Source organism: Perognathus longimembris, chromosome 14 (genome assembly GCF_023159225.1).
Source record: "Perognathus longimembris pacificus isolate PPM17 chromosome 14, ASM2315922v1, whole genome shotgun sequence".
Taxonomy (NCBI): Eukaryota; Metazoa; Chordata; class Mammalia; order Rodentia; family Heteromyidae; genus Perognathus; species Perognathus longimembris.
In genome coordinates this window covers 52004182-52019618 of record NC_063174.1, presented here as the reverse complement: position 1 = coordinate 52019618, position 15437 = coordinate 52004182, and the positions used below count along the sequence as shown (strand labels likewise).

The following is a 15437-nucleotide window of genomic DNA, read 5'->3' as shown; positions in this document are numbered from 1 at the left end:
CTAGACTAATCTTCTAACATTCCTTGTCATAAGTAAAAGAACATTCTTAAGAGACAATTTTACTAGAACAATAATTAGAAAATGAATTAATAAAGCTACAACCACCGTGCTCTTTCTGCTTTCCTCCCTCAGGATGAAGACCTTCATGAAGCTTTCCCCAATTGTCTATTACCCTCTTGACCTCATAGTTTCTCTTTATGCCTTGGATCTTATGCACTTACTCTATTCAATAAACACTACAATTATCTGGGCATATGTTAGCCTTCTCTTCCACAGAGTTCAAGCTTTCATACCTTGTTTACTTCTGAATTTCCCATGACACACATAGGTTTTGTTCACTTTTGCATTTTCCATGATACATATAGGTTTTGTTCTTTCCCCTCAGTCCCCCAGGTCCAAGACTGGGGCTGGAACTTTGTACCTGCTGCTGCTTTCGTTCATTGTTTACGGCTCTACCAACTGAGCCATACCTCCAAACGCCTATTTTTGAAAAATAGGTTTTGTTACATAGCAGTTATTCAAAAACTGCTGGTTAACTCAAGCTAAGACCAATTCCTCTTGATTCCAAATAATAAATCAACTCTGGAAATTTTGTGATATAGTCAACTTTCTTGTCAAATATGTATAACTGCTTTCCCAGAATGACTGAAGTTCAGCATTCTGTGGAGGATTCAGAAAAAAGGCAACTCTTGAAATATCAATCTTACTCTAATGTACAATAGCAAAGAAAATTTGGGGATGGACCAGGGCTCAGTATACTAGGGATGTAATTGTGAAGCAGGCAGAGTGAAAGCCAAAGGGGCTAAAAACAGATGGAGCTACAGGATGTTCACAATGTCTTTGTAGAAGAATAGTCTTTAAGTTACTCTAAGGCTATATTTATTGAGTAATTCCCAATTATACAGCATTGGGGCTAGGTTCTGAGAAAGAAAGACAAGAAGATTAAAACAGACTCTAATTTTCCTGAATACATCACCAAGTGTACTAAATGACAAAGCAAAGGTATGTGTGATAGGTGACAAGTGTGACAGAGAATAGAAATTTTATAGAAATTGTAAAGTAGAGGGGCTGAGAATGTGATTTAGTGGTAGAATGCTTGCCTAGCATACATGAAGCCCTGGGTTTGATTCCTCAGTACCACATAAACAGAAAAAAATTGGAAGTGGTGCTGTGGCTCAAGTGGTAGAGCACTAGCCTTGAGCACAGAGAGATTCAGGGACAGAGTTCAGGCCCTGATTCAAGCCCCAGGACTGGCAAAAAAAAAAAAAAAAAAAAAGATTGGAAAGTAGACACCATTTTTAACTTAATTCATTGCAGTATATTCTTGAACTGTTTTTTAGAATGAATATAAAATGCATCGTGCTTTCATTTTAGTAACATTTAAAAGGCCACCTTCATAATATTTTTAGGTTGCAAAAGTAAAATACATTTGGCCAGATGACTTGCTTTTTGGCTTGCACTTTCCTAGTTGAGTTTTACTGGATTCTTACCATATAATTTATAGCACAATGCCTTACATATAAGTGTGAATTTAATGTAACTGAATGCATAGAATATAAACCCAGGGAATTAATTTGTTCACTTAAGAAAATCAAAGGAGTTAACAAACAGTACAAGAAATGTACCCAAGGCCTAAAGTATGAAACTGTAACCTCTCTGTACATTACTTTGACAATAAATAAGAAAGGGAAAAAAAAGAAAGAAGATCAAGTTTAATTATTTTTAACTTGTAAGAGAGACCAAAGTATAGATTTCACTCACAAAAGATTAGGAAAGATGCCAGATCTATAGAACTATTTCTAGAGGTCAAGAGCATCATCCCTGGCTTGGACTAGTGGTTTAATTTTGCTTCAAAGTGGAAATAAGCATTCCTAATTCATCTTAACTCTTCACAGCTCATACTTCCCTACAAGGACATTCTGTGATCTTGCCTCTAACTGAAGGATGAAGAACTGCAGCATTTGCTGTTGAAAAGAGAAAGCAGAGGGGCTGGGGCTCTGCAGACATCTACATGTGGCTACATCCTAGGAATTCAAAGAGAAAAGAATCCCAGTTCTAGTTCAAGCTCCAAAGAATTCAATGGAAGAAGAAAAATGAATCCACAAAAACAAAGAGAAGTGTGATATGGAAGGAGAGAGGGAAGGCAACAATCTGCTCAGTGGTGAAATAAAGGGTATTGAGGGTAGAATAAAGGGTATTGGCCCTGTGGCCAGCCAAAGCAGCCAACAGAGCACAGGTAGGCAAGCTCCAGGGCTCAGAGTGTGTTCAGAAACTTCTCAAGAGTTGCCTATGTTGAACAAGCAGGTTAGAATGAAGAAGCAGTCAGAGAACAAGACGGGATAGAAAGGCTGAGGACAAGTGATAGGTCCTGTAGGCCACTACAAGTAAAGGATCTGGTATGTTGATAATGAGGAGCTAATCAAACTTCAGAACTATCATTTGGAGTCCTACTTAAACCAGTATTTTAAAAGCTAAACTTTTAGGTATTGTTGACATGGTTGGCTATTATTCATGAGCCTAGTTTATTTTTGCCTATTTTCAGGTTCAGACTGCTTTTTCACAGTCCAATTCATTATGATATTGATGTGTATCCCCCAACCAACCACTTAAATATCAAGAAGATGAAAATGTTTACATTAGGACTCAAGAAAACACAAGGAAGTGAATCCACTATTCGCTCCCTACCAGATGAATAAAGAATCTGCTTTTCCAAGCAGATTAATATTTGTTTCAATGTTTAAAAATATAATTCCTAAGAAATGAAAATGAGGATGTGAGTTTTTAATATTTAAAGATCTGTAATAAAATTTACTCAAACCATTATTCAATTTAAAATTTTTATCAGGTATTTGGAAAAAATTAATCTTCCCAGTTTTTCTTCTAAGAAAAAATGACCTTGAAAGTCATGTATCACAGCTTGAGTATAGATCAGATTATATTCAAAGAACTACTTCTGGCAATGTGAACAGTTCTTGAGATTTTAATGAAAACAGCAGATGGGCTTTGGCTTTAAATTTTTTTTTTCAAATAAGCCAAATTTGTTTCACAGCCCTAAAAAAATCCCCTGTCTATTAAAAAAAAGCAGCAGCATAATAAAATACATGTTACTCTCAAATTGTCCCTTGAATTAGAATAAAACTATAGATTTTTCTGATTTGTTCACTATGATAGGAAGTTGCAGAATCATTTATTTCAGTACTTATGTAGCAGAAACTTTTTAAGGGAAAAAATATATATCATTCCAAACTAAATGAATAATGATTATACCAATAATTTCTCTTTATAGCATGGAAAATAATTCCATCCTGTTCAGCAATATCCTCTGGAGGAGCATACCTGCCAGCTAACATCAGGAACGTGCTGGTTCATCTAATTTTGGTTAGGAAAATAAATTTATCAAAAGGTAAAGCTGACTGAGGATCACAGTTCACAGTTCATAGCCAACCCAGACAGATAAATCCTCAAGACTCTTATCTCCAATTAACCAGCAAAAAGTTGTGGCTCAAGTGACAGAGCACCATCCTGTGTGAGGCCCTGAGTTCAAGCCCCAGCACTAACACCAAATATATATACATATATATATATATATGGCTTTTTTTTTTTTTGGTTGGTTGTGGAGCTTGAACTCTGGGCCTGGGCACTGTTCCTGAGCTCTTTGGCTCAAGACTAGCATTCTACCACTTTAAGCCATAGCTCCACTTCTGGCTTTTTGGTGGTTAATTGGAGATAAAAGTCTCACAGACTTTCCTGTCTGGGCTGGCTTTGAACCACAATCCTCATATCTCATCCTACTGAGTAGCTAAGATTACAGGAGTGAGCCACTGGCACCTGGCTAATTTTTTAATAATAAAGTAATTATTAGTCAGGGGGAAAAAAGGTAAAGCTGAATTGACTGAGCAAAATATGTTTACAATATTCTATTTCCATCATTAATATAAAACAGAGGCCAGTAGTTTAAGGCCTCTAAGAAACAATTTTGATAGATTATAATGGCAGCAAGTCTACCAAAATAAGTCTGTCTGATCAAGTTTGGACATCATAAAAACCAGTATTAATATCTGACACTCACTGAAAATGAACTATACAACTTGTGGATGGGGATGGGAGGGAAAAACTGGGAGAGAGCAACAGAAGGGGGTGACAATGTCCAAAAAGAAATGTACTCTTTACCTTACTTATATAACTGTAGCCCCTCTGTAAATAACCTTTATAATAATAACAAAAAAAATTAGTAGTTGACACTCTGCCTACATTATGGAAAGGAAAATTTAGGCATAAGAAATCAAATTATATTACTGGGAAGTCCTGTGAGGACTTGGATAAAAAATGTCGCCACAGGCTAATGCGTTGAAGGCTTTGTTCCCAGTTTGGGGTGCTACTCATCAGATTATGAGGGTAGTAACCATCATCTGTGAGTTTACACTAATCCATCTAACATCATCCATGGATCCACTGATGAGCCATAGCTGAATGGGCTGTTAAGAAGTAAGACAAATCTAGCTGAAGGAAAGAGGTCACTTAGGGTGGTAGAGGAGACATGCCTTTAGGGAGTAGAACTGTCCTTGGCTCCTTCAATTGTCTCTGCTTCCTGGATGTCATGAGGTGAGCAGCTTTCCTCTGCCATGCCCTTCTGCCATGTTTCTGCCTAAACGGCCTAAAAGTGTATCCAACTAATACCAATACATCTGTAAGCCAAGATAAATAAGCCTTTAAGTTGTCTTTCTCATGTATTATGTTTCAGTGATGACTAGCAGAAGACTCATTTCTTTTCATGTTGCAAATGTGCAAAAACGTGTAAACAATGTGTAAATAAAATGTCTAAATAATGTAAATAAAATGCGTAAAGTGAGTCAAAAGAATCCAGCCAACCTTTTCCTCTTTTATATGATTATCCAGTGTATAATTGTGTCTACAAGAATAGAATAGGAATGTTAATGCTAAATGTATATAGGGGCCTCTTGAGTGACCTCTGTGTTACTTTGAAACTTTTCAATGACAGCTTTCCAATTATACCGACAACCAAAATCTTCCTAATTTTTAAGTATAAAAGCTACATTTATGCTCTCTCCCCTCTCTCAGGCCATGGATCATCTTGGCCACAGGCCAGCAGTTCGGTAATAAACTTTCTTTCCTGCCTGAATACCGCGTGGCGTTCTCCTTTACCGGCTACCTACTTTAAAAACCTAACATATATGGTGCCGTGACTCGGGAAGGGCTTAAGAGTCAGGACAAGTGGAATTCCCATCTATTTTTCTCCTTTTTCTGGGAGTATCCCCAGTCCTGACGGCCCTTTTTCCGCGAACCGAACTGCTGCGAGTCGCCACGCGGCACTTTTCACTAATATCATTGCTGGCCTCCACATCCACCTCCACCTCCACACCACTTGTCTACCCTGGTGAGTGAAACTGCTGCTGCTCGGGTTCTCTGCCGCTCCGTCCGCTGCTTCTGCCGCTTCTGCCCGCCCCTGCCTCATGAGACTTCTTCCAGGCTTCATTCAAGGACTGGCATCTACCACCAAGGGACCCTGCTGCTCGCCTTCTCCAAGAGAGCCACATTTCTGCCTTTTACCCCTAATGCCAACGCCCCTTGCCAGCAGGAAGCAGCCAGAGAGAGTCTCCCTCCTTTTTCATTACTATTAAAAGGCTGGAATGTTAGGTTCTCTCCCTGAGGGCTACATGCAGATGCCCCCACCTCATTAAGTCTCCACCCAGTTACCTGGGTAACCTGAAGACCTGGAGGCAGTTACCTCCCCTTTCCCTGAGGTCACCTCCTAATCCACCTGGCCACACCCCTTGCCCCTGCCCTAAATAAAGCAGGGCTGGGTGGGGGTCTCTCTCTCTCTCTCTCTCCCTTCTCTCCGGCCATGGATCATCTTGGCCACAGGCCAGCAGTTCGGTAATAAACGTTCTCTCCTGTCTGAAAAAAAAAAAAAAAAAAAAAAAAAAAGCTACATTTATTTATAATTCTTGAAAGCCTTTTAGTAAGTTTTCCCCCGTCTATAAGTTCTGTAAATCAAAATTATAAGCATTAAAAGACAAAAGTCCTCTAAAGAACATAGTGGCACACTGTAGCTTACTTACAATATTTGTTTAATATCATACAGATCTCCATAAGAGTACTTTTCTACTGTAAAAAGTTTGTTACTCACATGAACCTCATATGAGGTTCAAATCACTTGTCTATAAAATACTATTGATATTCTAGGTCATTTAGCAGAACAAACCTAGCAACCTTTAAGCTGTCTGATTTAGAGCTTTCTCTACCCCTTCTCCTTATCTTTAGACTCACTGGAAACCCTCCAGGGCTAAAAGCTTCAGCTCCCCCAGCCAGAATCCCTCCATCTCAGGGCCTTCTGATTCATTCTCTTCTGCTTTACACGGTTAGTAGGGTCCTCTGGCTAAGTGCCAGCTTTAGCCAGTAGGTGTGGCTGTCTAGAGTTCCTTCCTTCCTTTCCTCTTTCCTTCCTTCCTTCTCCCCCTCCCTCCTCATCCTCCTTTCTTTCCTCCCCTTCCTCCATCCCTCCCTTCCTTCTTCAATATGGCAATTTCCTCCTTCTTAGAGCTACATCAAGATCTTAATAAGCAGAGGCATACTATTCTACTCTAAATCTACTGTTCTGTTCTTTAATCTTTGCTGATACTTGAGCTTTGCTGACTGCTTGGTGTCCTTCCTAAGTCCATGATTTCCTCACCTTCTTATTTTTCTCATAATTCTAGTCAGTTTTGTTCATTTCTCTTTAAACTGAAAATCTTAATAAAAGTAGAGTAGGTCAGTTCTACAAGGCTATTCATATATGTCAAATTATCAGAAATAGAACAGTTTACACAGGAATGTGCAGATGTCTGATAGATACAGCTCATTTTCTAACACTACACGTAGCTATGCAGCAGATTTTCTAATCTACATTAATAACTAAGCATTAGTAACTAAAGCATTTCTAAACTAAATGCTACAGCTAAACTTTTACCTGGAGCACCGGCAAACCAGAAGCTGGTTCCTTGAAAGCATTAAGAAGGCAGTACACATTTTTAAGAAATACAGTTCCTAGGGGAACATGGAATATGTGAGACAAAGGATAAATGGAGAACCAATGTAACAGCGATACTCACAAGACAAGATGTTGGAAATAAGGGGGAAACAGTGGGAAAAAAAAACAAGGGGGGAGCAACAAGTATGATAAGAAATATACTCACTACCTTATGTATGTAACTGTAACCCCTCTGTACATCACCTTGACAATAAAATTGAATTAAAAAATACAGTTCCTAAAATCAAAAGTTTTCAGTACTAACCAAGTATCCATAGATAAACACTAACTCATTCAATAAAAATCCAAATATTAACTTCAATCTTTTTCCTTAAGTAGTCTCAAGAATTCAAAAAAACTCACATATAATGAAGAAAGCTAAGTTTTCTTTTCTTTTCTTTTCTTTTTGCCAGTCTTGGGCCTTGAACTCAGAGCCTGAGCACTGTCCTTGGGTTCTTTTTGCTCAAGGCTAGCACTCTGCCACTTGAGCCACAGCGCCACTTCTGGCCATTTTCTATATATGTGGTGCTGAGGAATCGAACCCAGGGCTTCATGTATATGAGGCGAACACTCTTGCCGCTAGGCCATATTCCCAGCCCCGAAAGCTAAGTTTTCTATGATAAGAAAATTATAACTGATACAGTTTAATGTAGAGAACAAAAAAATAGTATCTTGGGCTGGGGATATAGCCTAGCGCAAGAGTGCCAGCCTCGGATACACAAGGCCCTAGGTTCGATTCCCCAGCACCACATATACAGAAAACGGCCAGAAGCGGCGCTGTGGCTCAAGTGGCAGAGTGCTAGCCTTGAGCGGGAAGAAGCCAGGGACAGTGCTCAGGCCCTGAGTCCAAGGCCCAGGACTGGCAAAAAAAAAAAAAACTAGTATCTCAATTACTTGTTTTATGCAGAGACATTATCTCAGAAGGCAAGAATAATCTTATAACGATGCCAAGGAAATATTTTTGTAATAAAAAAAGTAAGTTTAGGGTGGTTAAAACATTCAGACTTTAATCACTTAGAGAAGGAAAATCAAAACAACATAAACCCTCTTATTCCACATAAGATAGGATTAATGGCTGATAATAAGAAATTAATTCTAACCGCAATGCTCTCTGTCACAGACTACACAATACACATTAGTGCCAGATGCTAGTAAATACATCATCTGAGCCTTTTCTACCCGAATTAAAGCGAAACCCATCTATTAAAAAGATCAGACTTACAACAAATTCATTTATAAACAACGACACTTACGTGTCTATGCAACAGCATCTGTTTAGCATTTATCTGTATCATGTTTTATTGGGGAAACTACTAAGAAATAGAAAAGAGGAAGCCCCTTGCTTTCTGCAGCTCTAAAACCCCAAAAGAATATATTTTAAGTAGATAATTATCTCTACAAATAATATGCAAACCATATGGTCACAAGCAAAGACCACCCATTTATTTAGCATGATATATGGTAGGAAGATGAGAGGAAAAGGCTATGCAAGGCTATAAAATGAGGGCCCCAAAGACTAGGATTTACAGATGATTTGGTGATCAACTGAACACAAAATACAACTGGAAAATACACAGCAATTTGCAAGTTTGCAAATCCCAGCGTATACAACAAAGATCTAGAAAAACTATACATTTCCTAAATACAATCTATTGTGAAAGAAAAACAGCCATAGGGAATGAGATGGCAAATGACAAAAGTAACCTTTCCAATTCACTCTTCTATGCATCTAAATGTCTGTATGGCCCATTATATCATTTGAGTCTCACAAACAACCATTTGGAAAAAGTAAGTAGATATTATTACTCATTTTACACATAAAGAAATAAATCCAGAGATGTTAAGTAGTTTGCTCAAAGTCACAAGCAGAAGTAGGTACTCTTTCTTACTAATGCCTCTTGGAAGTTAAGTTTTAAAAAAGATAGAAATAATAAAGCAGGGCTGAAGGGCGAATTTTCAGTGAGGTATAGATCAGTGATAAGAGTTTGTGTTTGGCATACAGGCTCCAGTGTAGCAAAAAGGAGTAAAGTTTAGGAGAGCTACAAGGTAAGACCAACGCGGAAAAGGGGGAAACGTTGACCAATGGTGATAGTGCTGGGCAAGGGAGTGGGAAGGAACAGACACAACTAAAGGAGACAGAAGCCACCGACACCAAGCAAAAGTTGGATGTCTCATTAAGCTGTCAGGGCAAGCAGATTCTCCAGTGGCTCAAACTGATACTACCATTCAGCCTCTCAGGATTCTGCTCACTGATGAAGGGCTGTGAACTCTGTCTTGTTCTTCTGCCCTTGAGGATACGTTTGTAAGTATGCATGGTAGGAACAGGTAGGGAAACAATGAGAAGGTAAGAGAAGAAAATAAGGCTTAGAGAGTGTGGGATAGTATAGGAACAGTAACATACACCCAGTAAATGAAGACAAGGCCTCGATGGGGAGGGGGGGCGGGGAGGTGGGGAGTAGAGAATATACTAATTCTATAACATGTTCATTCCTAGCATCTCTGGCACCCAAAGAGACGCCAAACATTCTATGGAAGGAAAACATAAACATTACAATACACTGTTAAATGCTATACTCGTTCATAAACCAATTGCAACTCCATTACACATGAAAGACCTAGAAAAGGTAGCTTTCCTAAACACAGTCCATACTTTGGGAAAGAAAAGCTAAAGGCATCAGAGATAACAAGAGAAACAGAGAAAAGGGAGATTACTCTGGAAAGCATCCAATGTCAGTTATATATGAACAATAACATTTTTGCCACTCATTTCAGTAGACATTTTCCTCACAAATGCTTTCCAGATTATCAACAATTCTTTAAGATAAACACAGACAACAGTATTCTTCATGCTAATATCTCAGGGGTAAAAGATGTCGGAATGAAAACGGAGTTTGCTCATGTCAAAATGTAAAGAAAAAACAATAATATATATAAAGCCATAAGATTATGAAAGAGTGGAACTCATGTATATATGCTTGATAGTAAGAACTCTCACAAAGACTGTATCAGAATCACAGCGTTGTACAAACACCACTGAAATCTTGAATCAAAAGTTATTTCCACTGGATATCTATTTAATAATAGTCCATTAAACCTTGGAGTGATATCATATTCCTTCAATACCCTTGCTATTAATCCTGTGGCCAAGGGGATTATTATTTCTAAATAATTTACATAATCCTCCTCATTTTGCCTTTACCCCATCCCCTCTGAATATGCTCATGATTTTCATGGCATTTCCAGTTTCCACATGGGAATGCTCCCTGCGAATCCCCAAAGAAGTATCACTTTCCTTTAGTCTTTTTTTTTTTTTTAATGTTCAGTCGGATACTAACTTATAATGACAGGAGCATTTAACATTTTTGACCACTGATCACGTATTGAGATAAAAACTTCTAAGAGCCTCAACACCGTTGAGTAGATGCCTTGTCTGGTGTCAGAAGACTTGGGTCTGTCCTCAGAGAGCAACTCAAGCGCCTTGAACTAAGAAGTCATGCAACTTTCATTAGTTATCCTGTCAGAGTAAAGCAATAATACCTACTTTCTGGGATAGCTCTAAGGCCTAATTGCTAAAACCTTGCTTTTTTTTTTTTTAAAAAAAAAGGGAATACTTCATAATTTTCAGAGCTTTTTCACAAATGCAATCATACTTAATTAAATATAAGGTTAACAGAAAAGCATCAAACGGTCCATGAGTCCTTTCAGAATTCAGAATTATGACAGGTTAAATTAAAACTTTGCTCTGAATCTCCTTAAAGTGGGTAAAGCACTTGGAAAGCAGAGTGGCATTGCCTAGAACTAGCAAACACTCATTAGCATCAACTTCCATCTCAAAGAAGTTTCCTCCCTTCCTCCCTAGGGTACAGCTTTTCTCTTAGGCTGTTATTACTTCAGGGAGTTAAATCTCCAGATCTATCTGAATGCAACTTCCTAATTACCACCAACACTTAATTGTAGCTGAGTCTACCCAGCTCTACTCTTAAATTGCTGAGTTGGTATCCAGAATTTACTAATAACAGAAAGGAAAAACCTGTAAGACAATAAAGAAATGGATGAATTCAGGTTAGGGAGATCAAGTGATCAAGCAGCCACATAAGAATATAATCTGTATAATTAAGCAGGAATAAAAATTCATAAAATGAACCACCTGACAGTGTAGTGAGCTAATGGGCTAAGTCTAGCTAGGTCTCCATGGCCCCAAACAGGAAACAAATTAGGTAATTATACAGAAAGATGTTTTTTGGGGAGTGAAGAAGAGTTGGATCATTATTTATCCAACCAACTACTAATACATAAGGGAAAACATGTTTCACATCTCTCATCTAAACCAGTAGCTTTCAGCCTTTTCTCAACCTTCAAATAATTTATGATAATAACCCCTCTTCTCTGTGTTCACTCTTATTCCAAGTAGAGAGGAGAAAGTGAAGAAAACCTTGCTACTTCATTCTGAATACACCTAGTGTACCAATCATCAGAACTGCTAACTTTAACAAATCTACTAGAAACCTACCCTGTTCATGATAGCATACTGTCTTTGAAAAATGCTTTTTGCATGAGCTGTTTAATTGTAATAGAGAAAAAAATCATAATCAGGACTAGTTTTAAAGCCATGAATCTGACATATGGAACTCAGACAACAGTAATCAGATTAAGCAACTAATCGGGATGGTCAACATGAACAGTAGAAGCAAGCATTTGCTCTAGGTCACACTGTGTGGAAGACTACTCTGTATTTCCTACTTTTATCTAACCATTATTTACCACTTTTTGATCACAATTGAAAAAGAAGACACTGGTTCTCTCTAAATCAGTTCTTCCATATATATACATATATGTAAATGAAGATAAATGATTCCCATCTTTCTTTATTCTTAACAGGTCTAAACATTAACATCCTTCATGTTTAGGGGCCCTGCCCTCTGTTGCTCATCATTCTGTGTCTGGAAAAGGAGTTCAGAATCCCCTGTTCTTCAAGAAACCTTCCTTACTACCAAAACTCAATTATTATGTCCAAGCTACCCTTCAGTTCTTGAGTAGCCAAATAAAACTGGAAACATGCTATTCTGTAGCATTTCATACCTCTCTAAGTGGCCTGATTACAATGACATTACTAGGAACTAAAAAAAATTAAAAAGAAACTTCAGTGTCCTACTATACAATATGAGACACCAATTAAAGATTTTTGAAGATATTATACCAAAATGGTACCCATTAAAAGGGGAAACAAAAGCAGATGAATGGCTGGGGATGTAGCACTCTGCTATAATACCAGTCTGGCATGTATGAAACTGCGAGTTTTATACCCAGCCTTGAGATGATAGCAGAGGAGAATTAAGGGTTGGCTTCATTCAAAAGGTATCAAGACCAAAAAGTCAGGCTCTTTGACCCAGCTTATGATAAGATTAAAATAACAATAACTTCATAGTTCTCATCAATATCCACCTCCGAACTATTCATACCTGTTAACTCCTAGCTATTTAGAAGGCTGAGAATGGTTTGACTGTGCTTTGAGGCAACCTTGTACAGAACATTTCTGGGGACTATAATTGCGTGCAGTGGTTCATGCCTGTCATACCACACTACATGGGAAGCCAAGACTGGGAGGGTATCAGGCCAGTCCAAGCAGAAAAGTCCATGAGACATTATCTACATGGAGGGAAGGGGGACACTGTGGCATAAACCTGTGATTCCAGAGAGGTCAGGAAACATAAACTAGACAGATCATGGCTCAAGCCTATTCAGGAGAGTGAGATCCCATCTCAAAAACAGCCAGCAAAAAACAAGGCTGGGGTTGTGGCTCAGATGATGATGGACAACCTATTAAATGCAAGACCCCGAGACCAAACTCCAAGACCATATAAAATAAAAATCTTGGTCACAAACAAAAATCTCAATTCATAGGTGCAGTATTTATTGAATGTCATCATGACCTTGAGATTTTAGAGTACTCTTCACTATTGAGAACACTGCTACTTTGCCTATAACATTTCCTGATGGTATCTATGAAATACATTTGAACCTTGCCCTGGGGCCAAAAGGAATCAGTGGTCAATTAAGCTCCACAAATGTTCATTAAAATCAGGTTTCATTTCTTCAGAACTATTCAGAGCCTTTAAGGTGCACAAGGAATCTTTACCAAGGGGACATACATCTCCCAAAAGCATTTAATGAGGAAACTTTGTTTCACTGGGAAACTCCTGGGACTAGTGTCAGGAGGAACATTGAATGGAAACTACCCTAACTCAATGGAAAAATGGAAGTAGCAACAAAGTTTTTAACAAACTATTTTGCCTAAGCCATGTTGGGTATGTCAACAGATCTTAACAAACTTCCATCACAACAAAGGTAAAAGTGTCAATATTTTCTCACAGTATTCAAACAAATTAGGTTGTGGATTTCTTTTTTAAAGCAGCATCTATGGGACTACTAGTGCAAAGAAACACCCTTGCATAAATGCTTGTGAACAGAAACAGTCATCTTGTGTGAAATAACACGAACAACCCAGCTTGGCATTACAGCTACTACAGTCTATTCTGTAAGATTTGTTCTGTCCATGACAAGCTATTTTGCTAGAAATGTACTATCAATTAGCTATCCTCCAGCTATCTGCTGAGTCTAGAAACAACCACCACACTCAAACCTCCTCTTTCAAAACTCCCCTCAGTGTTCATCTACTATCATCACCAAGGCAATACCATTAAATGAAACACTTGGGAAATAGACCTATACAGGTACATTCTGCATTTATTAAAATCCACAAATTCTCTTTTTCTTTCTTTCTCTTTCTTTTTGCTTCTTCCAAGAGCTAACTGGCTATCAAAGTTGTACCTTTTGTGCACACTACTTCCCTTTTCACTCACTACACACAATAAATATCACTATTGTTTTTTAAAGTTCCTTTTAATCAGTGTCATTACTTTTTTTTTGGGGGGGGGAATGCTTTGTGTCCTATCCCTCCCTCTTACCATTAGTTTCCCTTGCCCACGTAGTTTCCTTACTGACAAACATCTTTTCTCCTCTTACATTAGAGCTGGCCCAGAGTAAAAAGCTCTTCCAAACTTGGATGCGGATGAGGTGGCAAAATTGCATGTTTACATTAAAGGGGGGGGGGGGGGACTACAGTCTTTGTTTACGTGTAAGTTTTGGAAAATTCCAAAGACCATAAAAATCCTTCCTGACGCCAAGTATAAATGAATTATCCAAGTTCTTCCCCAATGTAAAGTCCGAGGCCCTAATTCTAGGCCTCAAGAAAAGAAGACGTACTGGAGTTGGAGGAGAAGGCGGTCAGGGTCCAGAACTTGTGCTGCCCCGGTGCTGCCGGGGGCAGAGACCCCTCAGCCACAGCTCCAAGGGACCCCGCTGCAGGGACCTGTGTGGGCTGGATGGTCAGCCTCATCTTGGGCCTTACTCCCTGACCTCTTCGCCATGGGCCTTCCTCCCTGGCCTCCCCTCCCGGGGGCCTAGGGTCCCCCCAGAGCCCTTGGCCCTCAGCGCGAGGACCCACAGGCTGACGAGGGCCAGTTGGTACCTGGTCATAAGGGGACTTCTCCAGCATCTGCGTGCATAGATCCGCGCAGAGCTGGAACTTTCTGCGCCTAAAATAGCTCCAGGCCAGAAGCAGCGGGTCCATCTCCGAGGCCATGGCGGCCCAGGACGGCCCGCGAAGGAGCCGGGGGTCCGGCCCAGGGAAGGAGGTGGGCGGGAAGCGGGGAACGGGCGGCGTCAGGCTCTGCCCAGCAACGCGTAGCGGCGGGGCCTTGCGGGAGGGATGTCCAAAAGCCTGCCTGAGAAGTTATTATTTTTTAATTTAAAAAACACCACCTGAAAGAACCTCGCTATAGAGTATGCCCAAACGTGCGTGCAAAACAAATGTGTGCTTTTTTATAAATATCATTAATTTCGAAAATTAAGACATAAGGAGTTAGTGACTTAGACACCTCGCATAGGGTCCTTCGCCCTCCCAGGAGACGCGGTTGCTAGGCAACCTCACGCTCTGCTTACGCCGCGGGTTCCGTACAGTCGCCCGGGTGGACCACGGTGCGTTCTAGCAGTCACCGTCTCGTTTCCCTTTTTGAGTCTAGGAACGTAAGCATGGAAACAGCTTGTTGTTTTGTTTTGTTTTCCCAGTGCCACCCAGCCCGTCAGTGCCAACCCTCCGCTTCCCACTGTTGTTTTGCTAGGTCCCTCTCCCCGCAAGCGCAGGGTCGGACCTGCGAAGGGCTTTGGAGAAAGCTTGGTCCACCCCGACTCCTGGTCCGGATGCTAAACCAAACCCCGGGAAATTCTTTCCCGGAAGGCTCGTGGACTCGGAGAGCTTTTGACGACAGGCTGTTATTTTTTTTTTTTTTTTTGCATTATAAACTAGGAACGTTTTCGAAGTAGTGTATGCAAGGGGGAAAAAAAAGATTTT

General features: G+C 39.7%; 1 protein-coding gene across 1 annotated transcript in view; it reads right to left on the bottom strand.

Moving 5' to 3' along the window:
• Positions 1-14749, bottom strand: part of Ttc8 (tetratricopeptide repeat domain 8) — a 37756-nt gene extending 23007 nt beyond the window's left edge. The window contains exon 1 of the mRNA XM_048362240.1: positions 14556-14749. Within this exon, the coding sequence (XP_048218197.1) occupies positions 14556-14669 (114 nt within the window). The 5' untranslated portion in view covers positions 14670-14749. The remainder of the gene's footprint in view (positions 1-14555) is intronic.
• Between the last annotated feature and the right edge of the window lie 688 nt (positions 14750-15437).